Raw genomic sequence first — 10,835 nt, forward strand, 5'->3', positions numbered from 1 at the left:
AATGACAAATTCTGGGGAGGGAGTACTGAATGTTAAGATTTGACAGAATTGGGGAGTAGCTACATGGGTCTTCATTATTGTATTAGTTTCCTACTGGAACAAAAAACCGTAAAGTTAGTGGCTTAAAACAACGTACATTTTTTAAGTCACAGTTCTGTAGTTCAAAGTCTGACCTGGATCTCACTGGGTTAAAACTGAGGCGCTGGCAGGACCGTGTTCCTTCTGGAGACTCCAGGGCAGTGTCCATTTCCAGCTTCTAGAGGCTGCCCGCATTCCTTGGCTCAGGCTCCCCTTCTTCCATCTTCAAATCCAGCAACACAGCATCCCTCAGACCTTTCTTTCATCACCACATCTCTTTCCCTGACTCTTTGTCTGTTTTCCTCTTCCACTTTTAAGGACCCTTGTGATCACATCGGGCCTACACAGACAATGCTCCTAGTTAGCTAATTAGCAAGCTTAATTCCAGTTGTCATGTAACCATAGGTCCTGGGGATTAATGCTGAAGTCTTTGGGGGTCATTATTCTGCCTACAATACTGTATTATAGTTCCATATACTTATCTTCATAAAATGGTATTTTGTAATATTTAAAAAACCTAAATTCAATGTCCACTTTAGAGTATGGATGATAGGAGGCTATATATTGATAGTATGAATGCTGTGTGCGCATTAAAAGTCATAATGTGGGGGGCGCCTGGGTGGCTTAGTTGGTTAAGTGTCCGACTTCAGCTCAGGTCATGATCTCACAGTCTGTGAGTTCGAGCCCCGTGTCAGGCTCTGTGCTGACAGCTCAGAGCCTGGAGCCTGCTTCAGATTCTGTGTCTCCCTCTCTCCCTGCCCCTTCCCCGCTCATGCTCTGTCTCTCTCTGCCTCAAAAATAAAAACATTAAAAAAAAAAGTCATAATGTGGGAAAACATGCAACACGGAGCAGTGTTCATGATATAATGAATGGGGGAAAATAAAGTCTACAAAAGAATATGCACAAGATAACAATTATGTAAAACCCAAACCCCAAGTATATTACTATTTACTATGCAAGTAAATAAAAAATGTTGGGAAGGTCAAAATGTCAATAGTGTTTACCTCTGGATGGTCATTTTAATTTTCTTCAATTTTTCTCCATTTGCCAAAATGTGTGAAATAAAAGGTGATTGACAATGTTATCTAGCACATTTTTCTCCTTGGTATCCTTTTAATTACATTTGCTCACATCCATCCTTCAAGTTCATCCTCATCAAAAATACTTCAGTTCAAAGGGGCACATGCACCCCAATGTTTATGGCAGCGCTATGAACAATAGCCAAAATATGGAAAAAGCCCAAATGTCCATGACTGATGAATGGATAAAGAAGATGTGGTATATACATACAATGGAATACCACTCAGCAATGAAAAAGAATGAAACCTTGCCATTTGTAACAAGTGGATGGAACTAGAGGGTATTATGCTAAGTGAGGTAAGTCAAACAGAGACAGATACCTGATTTCCCTCATATGTGGACTTTGAAAAACTCAACAGATGAACAGAGAGGGAGGCAAACCATAAGAGGCTTTTAAATACTGAGAACAAACTGAGGATTTGGCGGGGGGGGGGGGGAGGGGGGGGCGGAAGGGAGGTTAAATGGGTGATGGGCATTAAGGAGGGCACTTTTCGCTGGGGAGGTGGGGAGACACCTGGGTGGCTCAGTCAGTTAAACATCCGACCCTTGGTTTTGGCTCTGGTCACGATCTCAAGGTTTGGTGAGTTCAAGCCCTATGCTGGGCTCCATGCTAACAGTGCAGAGCCTGCCTGGTATTCTCTGTCTCCCTCTCTCTCTGCCCCTCCCCCACCTGCACTATCTGTCTCTCTCAAAATAAACCTAAAAAAAAAAAAAAAAAAAGCAGGCACTTTCGTGGATGAGCACTGAGTGTCATATGTAAAAGATGAATCACTTGGTTTTACTCCTGAAGCCAAGACTACAGACTGTACATTAACTAACTTAAATATAAATAAAAAAAAAAACCCACCACATTTCAAGTCTGGCTCTCAGTGACACCATTTTTTTCAGGCCCCAGTTGTCCGCGGAGGCAGGAAGGAACCATGCGGTGAACTAAGCCTGGCAGCGAATCCTGCTTCTTAAAAACTTCAGGGCGAAGCTAACCCAAGGCACAGCCGCATCCCACAAAGAACTTAACGGGTACCTTGGAAGGTGGATGCTCAAGTATAGGAACCCTTCATAATTTCTCCAACACGAGTTAACGGTTTCGATTGACGCTACTATTTTTTAAAAAACGAACAGAGAACGGCGGCGAGAGCCGGGGGCCTGGCGACCAGCACCGTGGCGGGGGCCACCCACCGCGCCCGCCGGGTTCCCCTACGCCGCGGGGCTCAGGCGGCCGTCAGCGTTCCCCCTCCGCGGCCTAAGCCCCAGGAGGCTTCCCAGCCGGACACACCGCCTGAGCCTCACTCCGGGCACCGCTGGCTCGACGCGCAGCCCTACGGCCGGCGGCCCTGGCCCAGGAGCCCGCGAGGCTGGTGCGGTTCGGGCGTTCGGCACGAGGGAACCTCAGGGCCTCTCCCGCAGCCCCTGATCGCCTGACCCGGCCGAAGCCGACCCCCACCACCGAGAGGAGCGCCTAGAGCGGACCGGCCCGCCGGTCCCGACGCTCCGCTCCGCCCAGCCGCCTCTATCCCGGAAGTTGATGCAGCTCGCCAGATCGCGTGCTGCTCGTTAGGGGTGTCGCCTTAGAGATCGGGACTGGCTGGGATTGCGAAAGGATCAACATGCCTGTGCGTTGTTTACTTTCTGGCTCTCCGTTTATTTCGGGCTTCTCTGTCTAGGGGTCCTGGGGGCGGGTTAACCCGACGCTTCCGCGGGCCCGGGGGTCCCTGCCTAACGCATTTCAGGGGCGCGGATCGCGCAGCTCCTCCGCGCGTGGCGGACTTGTTGGGACTTGCCTGGACGGCGCGGCGTGTCGGGCCCTGCATGGGCGTGGAGCAGGGTGGACCCGGGGCCGCCCAGTGCTTAGGTCTCGAGTCCCTAGCTAGGGGGACACAGCTTCTCGGTAACACTCAGCCTTCTTGGGTTTGGGTGGGCGCTCGCGAGACTGTAGTCTTTGGAGTCTTTTTGCTCTCCTTGTGCTTGGTGGTTCTCTCCTCGTCTCGGAAGCGATTTTTCTGCTGGTTTCCTTTTTCAAAACTGTCTTCGCAGTTACCCTACTTGATAACTGCATCAAGGACAGTCAGGCTTCAGCCGCTCAGAGTTCCTGTCAGATCAGATGTTGAACCCCCGGGGCAGAAGTCACCCCCGAGTTGGCACTCTCCGGTCTACCTCAGCGATTTCTACTTTCAGCGGGTGCACGGTTGGGGTCAGGTTCTTACTTAGCACCACAGTGTTGTTTTTATCGGAGACTGTTACTCAGTGGACTAAAGAAGAACGAGATTAACCTTACCATATGCTTCTTGATCGTCCTAGAGTTCCTTGACCGGGACGTAGAGAACACAAGCATTATAAGAAGTATGGATTAAAGTTAACAGGCTAAAAAAATAACAAGTATCTGACATGTTGCGTCGGCTGAGTATGACTTTCATTCCCTTTTTTGCGTGTGTATTTTAAGTCTGGTTAAATCTGCCACCATTGTGGATTCATTCTGGGAATAATAATACGGTTTTTTTTATTCAGTTGGCTAGAGATTTACTCCACCCGTCCTTGGAAGAGGAAAAGAAAAAACATAAGAAGAAACGTCTAGTTCAAAGCCCAAATTCCTATTTTATGGATGTAAAATGCCCAGGTAAAATTTCAGATCTTAATTCCTTTCTCAAGGAAAATTTCTGAAGGGATTGCTAATGTGGTGTGTATGTTTAGATCCCTTAGGACCCTTTGTTGACTAGCAGTGGGATTACAGAATTGGAATGTCAAAAGGGACAGTTTCCTAGTAAACTATTCAAACCTCAAGAGAAAGATTTGGGGGCGGGGGTGGTGAAGAGGAGACTCCAAAGGGGATATGACATTTGACTTACTAAGTGTGAAGCTATGCAGATGGTTAGTTTTCTTGAAACTAATCATGAAAAGTATGTTGAGTCTTCAGTGTAAAGCTGTGCTGCCCAGTGTGGTGGCCGTTAGCCATAGGCAGCTACTGAGCACTGGAAATGTGGCCAAAATGGGAAATACTCCTTAAGTGTAAAATGTACACCTGACTTTTAAGATGTAGCACATATACACACAAAAACCATATTGATTACATGTTGCAATGGTAATAATATTTTGGAAATACTGAGTTCAATAAAATATATTACTAACTTCACCTGTTGGCTTTTAAAAACATTTTTTTTATGTGACATTAAATATGTGGCTTGCTGTTGCAAACATTAAAGTCTTAACCTTTTACAAAGTCTTTGCTAGAAATATGTTGAACAATATGCTTTATTTTCTTCTGCTTTTCGCTTTCAATTTGCCCTTTTTCTAGGTTGCTACAAGATTACCACGGTTTTCAGCCATGCTCAGACGGTGGTTCTTTGTGTAGGCTGTTCAACAGTGTTGTGCCAGCCAACGGGAGGAAAGGCCAGACTCACAGAAGGTATGTCATTTGGCCGTTTCTAACCCAGTGATGAGATTTTATGATTATAAATGTCTTCCTTTACTAAAAACCAGTTTAAAAGAAATCTTAAATTCATTATTACCAAAATAGTTGTATCTTTCATCGTATGCTCTTTCAGTAAAGAGTACCCTGCTCAGATGGCTAAGTTTATATTCTTGACTTTGTAAAGAACTCATGTAACTATTATATTTCTTAGTTTGGAACACCTAATTCTGTTACCGTTATTTAGTTTGTTTAACTTGGAATATTAAACATAAGTCAAAATGGAGCCAGACAATAACTACATACAATAGGACATACAGATTTTTAAAACCATAGAATTTTAAAAATTCCATCATAAATATTTTGTTTCATATATAGTTGACGCATTTGACTGAAGACAGTTTTTATCATTGCTGGCTAAGCAACAGAAAACGAATGTATAAATTAAAATGCCAGAGGTTTTGATTTGTGAGTACCTGCTTAATTAAACATCTCATTTAAAAAATTTTATTTATTTATTTATCTACTTACTTAAAGACTTTAAGTAATCTCTACCTCCAGTGTGAGGCTCAAACTTACAGCCCTGAGATCAAGTCACATGCTCTACTGACTGAGGCAGCCGGGTGCCCCTAAAAATCCCGTTTGAGTTGCTCTTTCACTTTTGTGCACCAAGAAAAAAAAGAGTAATTATGAATATTGTTTTCCATAGTAGTACTTATAGATTTATAGTTCCATAATTATATTTGAAATTTGCTTGTGATATTTTGGGGAGTTGTGAATTCCACATTGTTCTCACCAGAAGAGTTATAAGTAGTTTGGAAACTGATCTAAAATCTATTTTGTGTGAGCTGGTGAGATCTAAGTATGAGGTCAGCATACGATATTTAAGTGTAGTGTTGCTCTCAAAAGTATACTTGCAAGAGTTTTTAAACCTTTATATCATGCCATGATCTTGGAGTTTTGTGCCCATGTGCTGATGGATGATTAATAGGGTATTAGAGTTTTCCTAGCAGACTTGAAGAGCATCCTCATCAAAATTAGTTTCTTGGGAAGTGATTCAAAATAATTCCTAAAAACTAAGATTGCATTTTCTGATAGCTGGCGTTAAAGTTTTAACTGTTGAATTTAGGCTCATGGTCTTCTGTAGACTCCAACATAGCATTTGAGAAACAGGAATAATAGTTATAGTCACATCAGAATAAATTCAAATGTACAAGATTTATTATAATAAAGTTCTAGTATAAAAGGATAAATAACGTATATATGAATGTTAATCTAATATTCCTAAAACTTTGGTTTTTTTAACTTAAAAAGTACTTTTTGTCATTAAAACTATACTAGAGATAGAGTACACTTGTTTAACGTGCTCTTGTGATTCCTTTGCAGGGTGTTCATTTAGAAGAAAGCAACACTAATGATCACACAACCTCTTGAATTTGTGTTCTATCGCAGAAAGCCTTATCAGTTCAATAATTCCGGTTAATCTACCAAGATAATGTAATTATGTTTAATTTTGTAAGGTATACAACAGTCATCTCCTATTTTGGTGTCAGTTTTTCAATAAAGTTTTGATTATGGGCAAATTCCCCTTTTTCTTTTTTTTAAAGTATGTGTGAATATGCTATATGTTTATATGTATACTGTGTCTGTGAATTTGGTATAAACATTTTAAGAAGTGTATTCTGATTAGTTTGTCTCATTTCAGGACTGGAAACCCTAAATATTTGATTTTCAGCCCTTTTCCAAATTGCTGTGAGTGGGCTAAACAATTAAAAAATGGAAAGAAGTCCATTATTTGTTAATTCTAAAAATAGTTTGTTATTGTAACTATGGAAACACATTTACAGAAGTACATATTTAATGCTGTAACAATCAGTATAATTACAGAGTAATTATAATGTGATGGTTTGCGTTTTTGTGGCCCTAACATGCTGCATAATTTAGAATAACTGCAGCTGGGGTCTGAGTTGTAGGAAGCTCCTTTTGGGGTAGGAAATTTGAGAGGAGACATCAGGAGTAGCATGATTTACCCCAGGATGTCCTGGTTGGGAATGGTAGATGGCATGGAATTCTCTGATCCAGACACATGAGCACACCTGATTACAGATGTGTGTTGAGTGGCTCTGGTGTCTCCTTGTCGTTTTGATAGTTTATGGAGTGATCCTAGGGAGCTAGGAAGTGGGAGTGTATCTCCCTCTAGCCACATTGGACTGCTTGTATTTGACTTGTTACCTTTAAAGTAGGCACTTAAGATGGGCCTTTGCTATCAAGAGATGTTTCTATATATTCACCCCCAATCTGGAAGGCTGATCCTTAAACATATTCATATACAAGAGGAATGTGGAACAAGAACTGAAGAACTTGGGGCACCTGGGTGGCTCAACCTGTTGAGCGTCCGACTCTTGATTTCTGCTCAGGACACAATCTCAGGGTCTTGGGATTGAGCACTGCATTGCCCTCTGCATTAGGCTCCATGCTGAGTGTGGAGCCTGCTTGAGATTCTCTCCCTCTCCCTCTGCTTGCTCTCCCCTGCTTGCTCTCTCTCTCTCTCTCAAAAAACAAAAAACAAACTGAAGAACTATCCAAAGTTTGGAATGTATTTAATATATGGAGAAGTAAATAACCCAAACATTTCCAAACTTGCTTGGTTTATGGTATCTTTAGAGTCTCAGTAATTTTTTCAGAGTTCCTTGGCCAAAACAAAACAAAACCTAACAGTTAACATTAAGTAGTTAGGTTCTAATACATGTAAATTAAAAACAAAAGTGGTATTTTTTATCTCCTTCTTAAATGACCACATTAGTAATTGAATGGGTGTCCCTTTTGGGCACTGCACGGTTTCTCAAAATTGGGATCAGACTAGACAACTGCCATCTCCTTTCTTCCACACTGATTTTTGCGTAGTACTTGCTTTTTATCACAGCAATGACCCAAAACCCAGCTTCGCAAAGATATGACATCATCAGGGGTGCCTGAGTACCTCAGTTGGTTAAGCATCTGACTCTTGATTTTGGCTGGGGTCATGTTCTCATGGTTCTTGAGATGGAGCCCTACATTGGGCGTTAGGCTCTGCACTGACAGCGTGGAGCCTGCTTGGGGTTCTGTCTCCCTTTCTCTGTCCCTCCCCTGCTCAGCTCTCTCTGAAAGTAAACACGGAAAAAAAAAAAAAAAAAGGTCTGATACATCGAAAGGAATGTGGTGTCACATATTAACTACGTGGAACTACAAGTTGGCATGGTATCCAAAAGATACCCAGTATCAAAGCTTTTCTTGTGCCTCAGCTCACCTCAGCTTGCACAGTTCAGGAAACTTGGCCCCATGGAGAGCCAGTAGGGATGGCAGCCTATTGAAATGGAAAGGAGCAAAACCTGTGATACCTAATCTAGAGGGCAAATCCCTGAAAATTTCCTTGGAGATAGTACTGAAAGAAAGGGTTTGTACTTCGAAAAACATCCAAGGATTAAGTTATGGAGATACTTGGCACTGGGAAGTGAATGATGTATTGACTTTTACTTCATTATTAATCCAAACAGTATTCCTGGGTTTGAAAAATATGCAATAGAACACTAGGACTTTTACAAATGTCAGAGTCTGCCAATATACCTTGTTATTTACTGAATGCTTTTCTTTAATACTCTTACTTATATTGACTTCATTTTTTAAAAATGTAAACTTTTTAAAAAAGGTTTTAAGTAATCTACACCAAACATGGGGCTCAAACTTAAAACCCTGAGATCAAGAGTCACATGCTCTAAGGCCTGAGCCAGCCAGGTACCCCAGATGTAAACAGATTTTTAAAGGAAAACTTTCCTGTCTTCTCTAAATAGAAAATGCAGTTACATAAAGATAACAAAATAAAACGGATTCTTGGCTCTGACCTGATCAGATGACAAATGGTTTCTTACCTGGTGGCGCCTGCAAATCATCCAAAAAAGTTCTTGTTCTTATCCTTGTTCTTGTCCTTGTTCTTCTTCATACCATGTATATAGAACTCAATGTTGAACAGTGAACATTTCATTCAACATGAAACGCAGTGTTTTTTAGTATAGCCACAAGTTGTGCAGCCATCACAGTCTAATCCCAGACTATTTCCTTAGTTCATGAAGAAACTCCATATTCATTAGCATTCACTCCCCATTCCTTCCTTCTCCCAGTTCCTGGCAAACACTAATATATTTTCTATCTCCATGGATTTGCCTATTCTGGACACTTTATGTACATGGGGTCACATAATATGTGACCTTTTGTGTCTGGCTTCTTTGGCTTAGCATAATGTTTAAGACAGCCATCCACGCTGTGGCATGTATTAGTACATCATTCCTTTCTGTGACTGAATAATACTCTGTTGTAAGAATATACCTTCTGTTTATTCATCAGTTGATGGACAGTTGGTTTTCACTTTTTGCTACTATGAATAATTGTACTATGAACTTGTGTGTACAAGTTTTTGTGTAGACATAAGTTAGATTCTCTTGGGTAATATACCTAGGAAAATTGCTAGGTTATAGTAATTCTGTGTTTAGTTTTTTGAGGAAATGCCTGTGTTGCAAAAAGGCTGTACCATCTTACATTCTGACTAGTAACGCACAAGGGTTACAATTTCTCTACATCCTCACCGACACTTGTTTTTATCAGCCTTTTTGATCGTGGCCATCTTACTATGTGTGAAGAGTTATCTCACTGTGGTTTCGATTTGCATTTCTCTGATGGTTAATTATGTTGACCATCTTTTCATGTGCTTATTGGCTTGTTGTTTTTCTTCTTTGGAGAAGTGTCTGTTCAGATCCTTTACCCATTTTTAATTGGGTTGTGTTTTATTGTTGAATTGTAAGAATTCTTATATACTGTAGATATTACACATATAAACAATTTTCTCCCATTCTGTGGGTTGTCTTCAACTTTGTCCTTAGAAATACAAACATCTTAATTCTTATGAGGCCTCATTTACCTATTTTTTTTGTTGTTTCTTGTGCTTTTGGTGTCATATCTAAGAAATCATTGCCTAATTCAAGGTTATGGAGATTCATGCCTGTTTTCTTCTAAGAACTTTCTAGTTTTAGTTCTTACATTTAGATTTGATTCATTGTGAATTAACTTGAATTAATTGTTACATATGGTGTGAGACAGGGGTTCAACTTTATTCTCTAATTCTTTTTAATGGTTGCATACCATTCTATGGTATGGAAGTGCCATAATTTATTAAGCATTATCCTGTTGATGGGCACTTTGTTTCTAGTTTGTTCCACTGTAATCAAATGCCATAAATATATTTAAATATGTCTTTAGTAAAGGTGCTTTTATTTCTGTGCGTTAGATTTCTGGGAGTGAGATTGTTGGTTGGAAAGATAAATGTAGTTTTCATTTTAATAGGTAATACCGATTGCTTTTCGCCAGCAATATATGAAAACATTCTCCTCCTTCTCCATCTCTTCCACTAATAAATGGAATCTAAATTTTTTGACATTTTGATGACCATAAGGTTACATATACATCATTGTTACTCTAATTTGTATATCTGCTTACTGAGGAGTGTGGGAATGTAAAAAAGGCAAAATAAGCTGCTATCTTCCTAGAATTCCTTCTCATTTGCCTTTTCTTAATAACACCAGCAACAACAACAACGACAACAAATTCTCCATATTAGAAATATGTCTAAAAAGAGTTGGAATGCAGTTTCCTGTTGCTGCTGTAACAAATTAGCACAAATTTAGTGGCTTAAAACAGCACAAACTTAAATGGATCGTCAAACTTAATGGATCATCCATGTCTCTAAAAATAAAACAAAACACACACACACACACACACACACACACACACACACACACCAGAGACAGAGAGGGAGAGGGAAAGAGAGGGAAACAAGGAAAACATAAACTTACTATCTTACAGTTCTGGAGATCAGAAATCCAAAATGGCAAAAATCAAGGTGTTGGTGGGGCCATGTTCCCTCTGGAGGCTCTGGGGGAAGATGTTTCCTTGTCTGTTCCAGCTTCCAGAGGCTGCCTGCATTCCTTGGTCCCTGACCCCACATCTTCCTACCTCTGCTTATGTCATCACATCTCCTCTGGCCTTTACTTCCTACCTTCCTCTTATAACGACATTTGTGATTACATTGGGCTCACCCAGATAATCCAGGACAATCTCCCTGTCCAGGATCCTTGATTTAATTACATCTGCAATGTCCCTTTTGTTGTGTAAGGTAACTTATTCACAGGTTCTGGGGATTAGGGCATCCGTATTCTGCCTATCACAGAATACAAAGCTTTAAAATTCTAT

At 40.7% G+C, this 10,835-nt stretch overlaps 2 protein-coding genes across 13 annotated transcripts in view; one reads left to right on the forward strand and one right to left on the reverse strand.

The window, feature by feature from the left end:
- The window catches only part of RAB8B (RAB8B, member RAS oncogene family), an 86,248-nt gene extending 83,778 nt beyond the window's left edge, over positions 1-2,470 (reverse strand). For 6 of the 9 annotated variants that reach the window (XM_045059190.1, XM_045059194.1, XM_045059192.1 and 3 more), the window contains exons 1-2: positions 2,007-2,470; positions 137-418 (exon numbers count right to left, since the gene is read on the reverse strand). In XM_045059190.1, coding sequence (XP_044915125.1) covers positions 137-247 — 111 coding nt within the window. In that variant the 5' untranslated portion in view covers positions 248-418; positions 2,007-2,470. The remainder of the gene's footprint in view (positions 1-136; positions 419-2,006) is intronic. The other 3 variants (XM_045059189.1, XM_045059187.1, XM_045059188.1) reach the window with 3 other exon arrangements.
- A 159-nt stretch (positions 2,471-2,629) lies between these two features.
- Positions 2,630-6,142, forward strand: RPS27L (ribosomal protein S27 like). Of its 4 annotated transcripts, none has more exons than XM_003987059.6 (4): positions 2,630-2,769; positions 3,662-3,770; positions 4,446-4,556; positions 5,946-6,142. In XM_003987059.6, exons 1-4 carry the CDS (start codon positions 2,764-2,766, stop codon positions 5,972-5,974), a joined length of 255 nt encoding a protein of 84 aa, XP_003987108.1. In that variant the 5' UTR covers positions 2,630-2,763; the 3' UTR covers positions 5,975-6,142. The 4 variants fall into 4 exon arrangements, with proteins under 4 accessions (XP_003987108.1, XP_019687858.1, XP_023111022.1 ...); XM_019832299.3 differs by lacking the exon at positions 5,946-6,142 and adding an exon at positions 4,938-5,071; XM_023255254.2 differs by lacking the exon at positions 2,630-2,769 and adding an exon at positions 2,900-3,044.
- Positions 6,143-10,835: the final 4,693 nt, after the last annotated feature.

The sequence above is a fragment of the Felis catus genome, chromosome B3 (assembly GCF_018350175.1).
Source record: "Felis catus isolate Fca126 chromosome B3, F.catus_Fca126_mat1.0, whole genome shotgun sequence".
Taxonomy (NCBI): domain Eukaryota; kingdom Metazoa; phylum Chordata; class Mammalia; order Carnivora; family Felidae; genus Felis; species Felis catus.

Coding starts and splice junctions, on each gene's coding strand:
- RPS27L (XM_003987059.6), top strand. Junction 3,771..4,445: donor TATGGATGTAAAATGCCCAG/GTAAAATTTCAG, acceptor CCCTTTTTCTAG/GTTGCTACAAGATTACCACG. Junction 4,557..5,945: donor AAAGGCCAGACTCACAGAAG/GTATGTCATTTG, acceptor ATTCCTTTGCAG/GGTGTTCATTTAGAAGAAAG.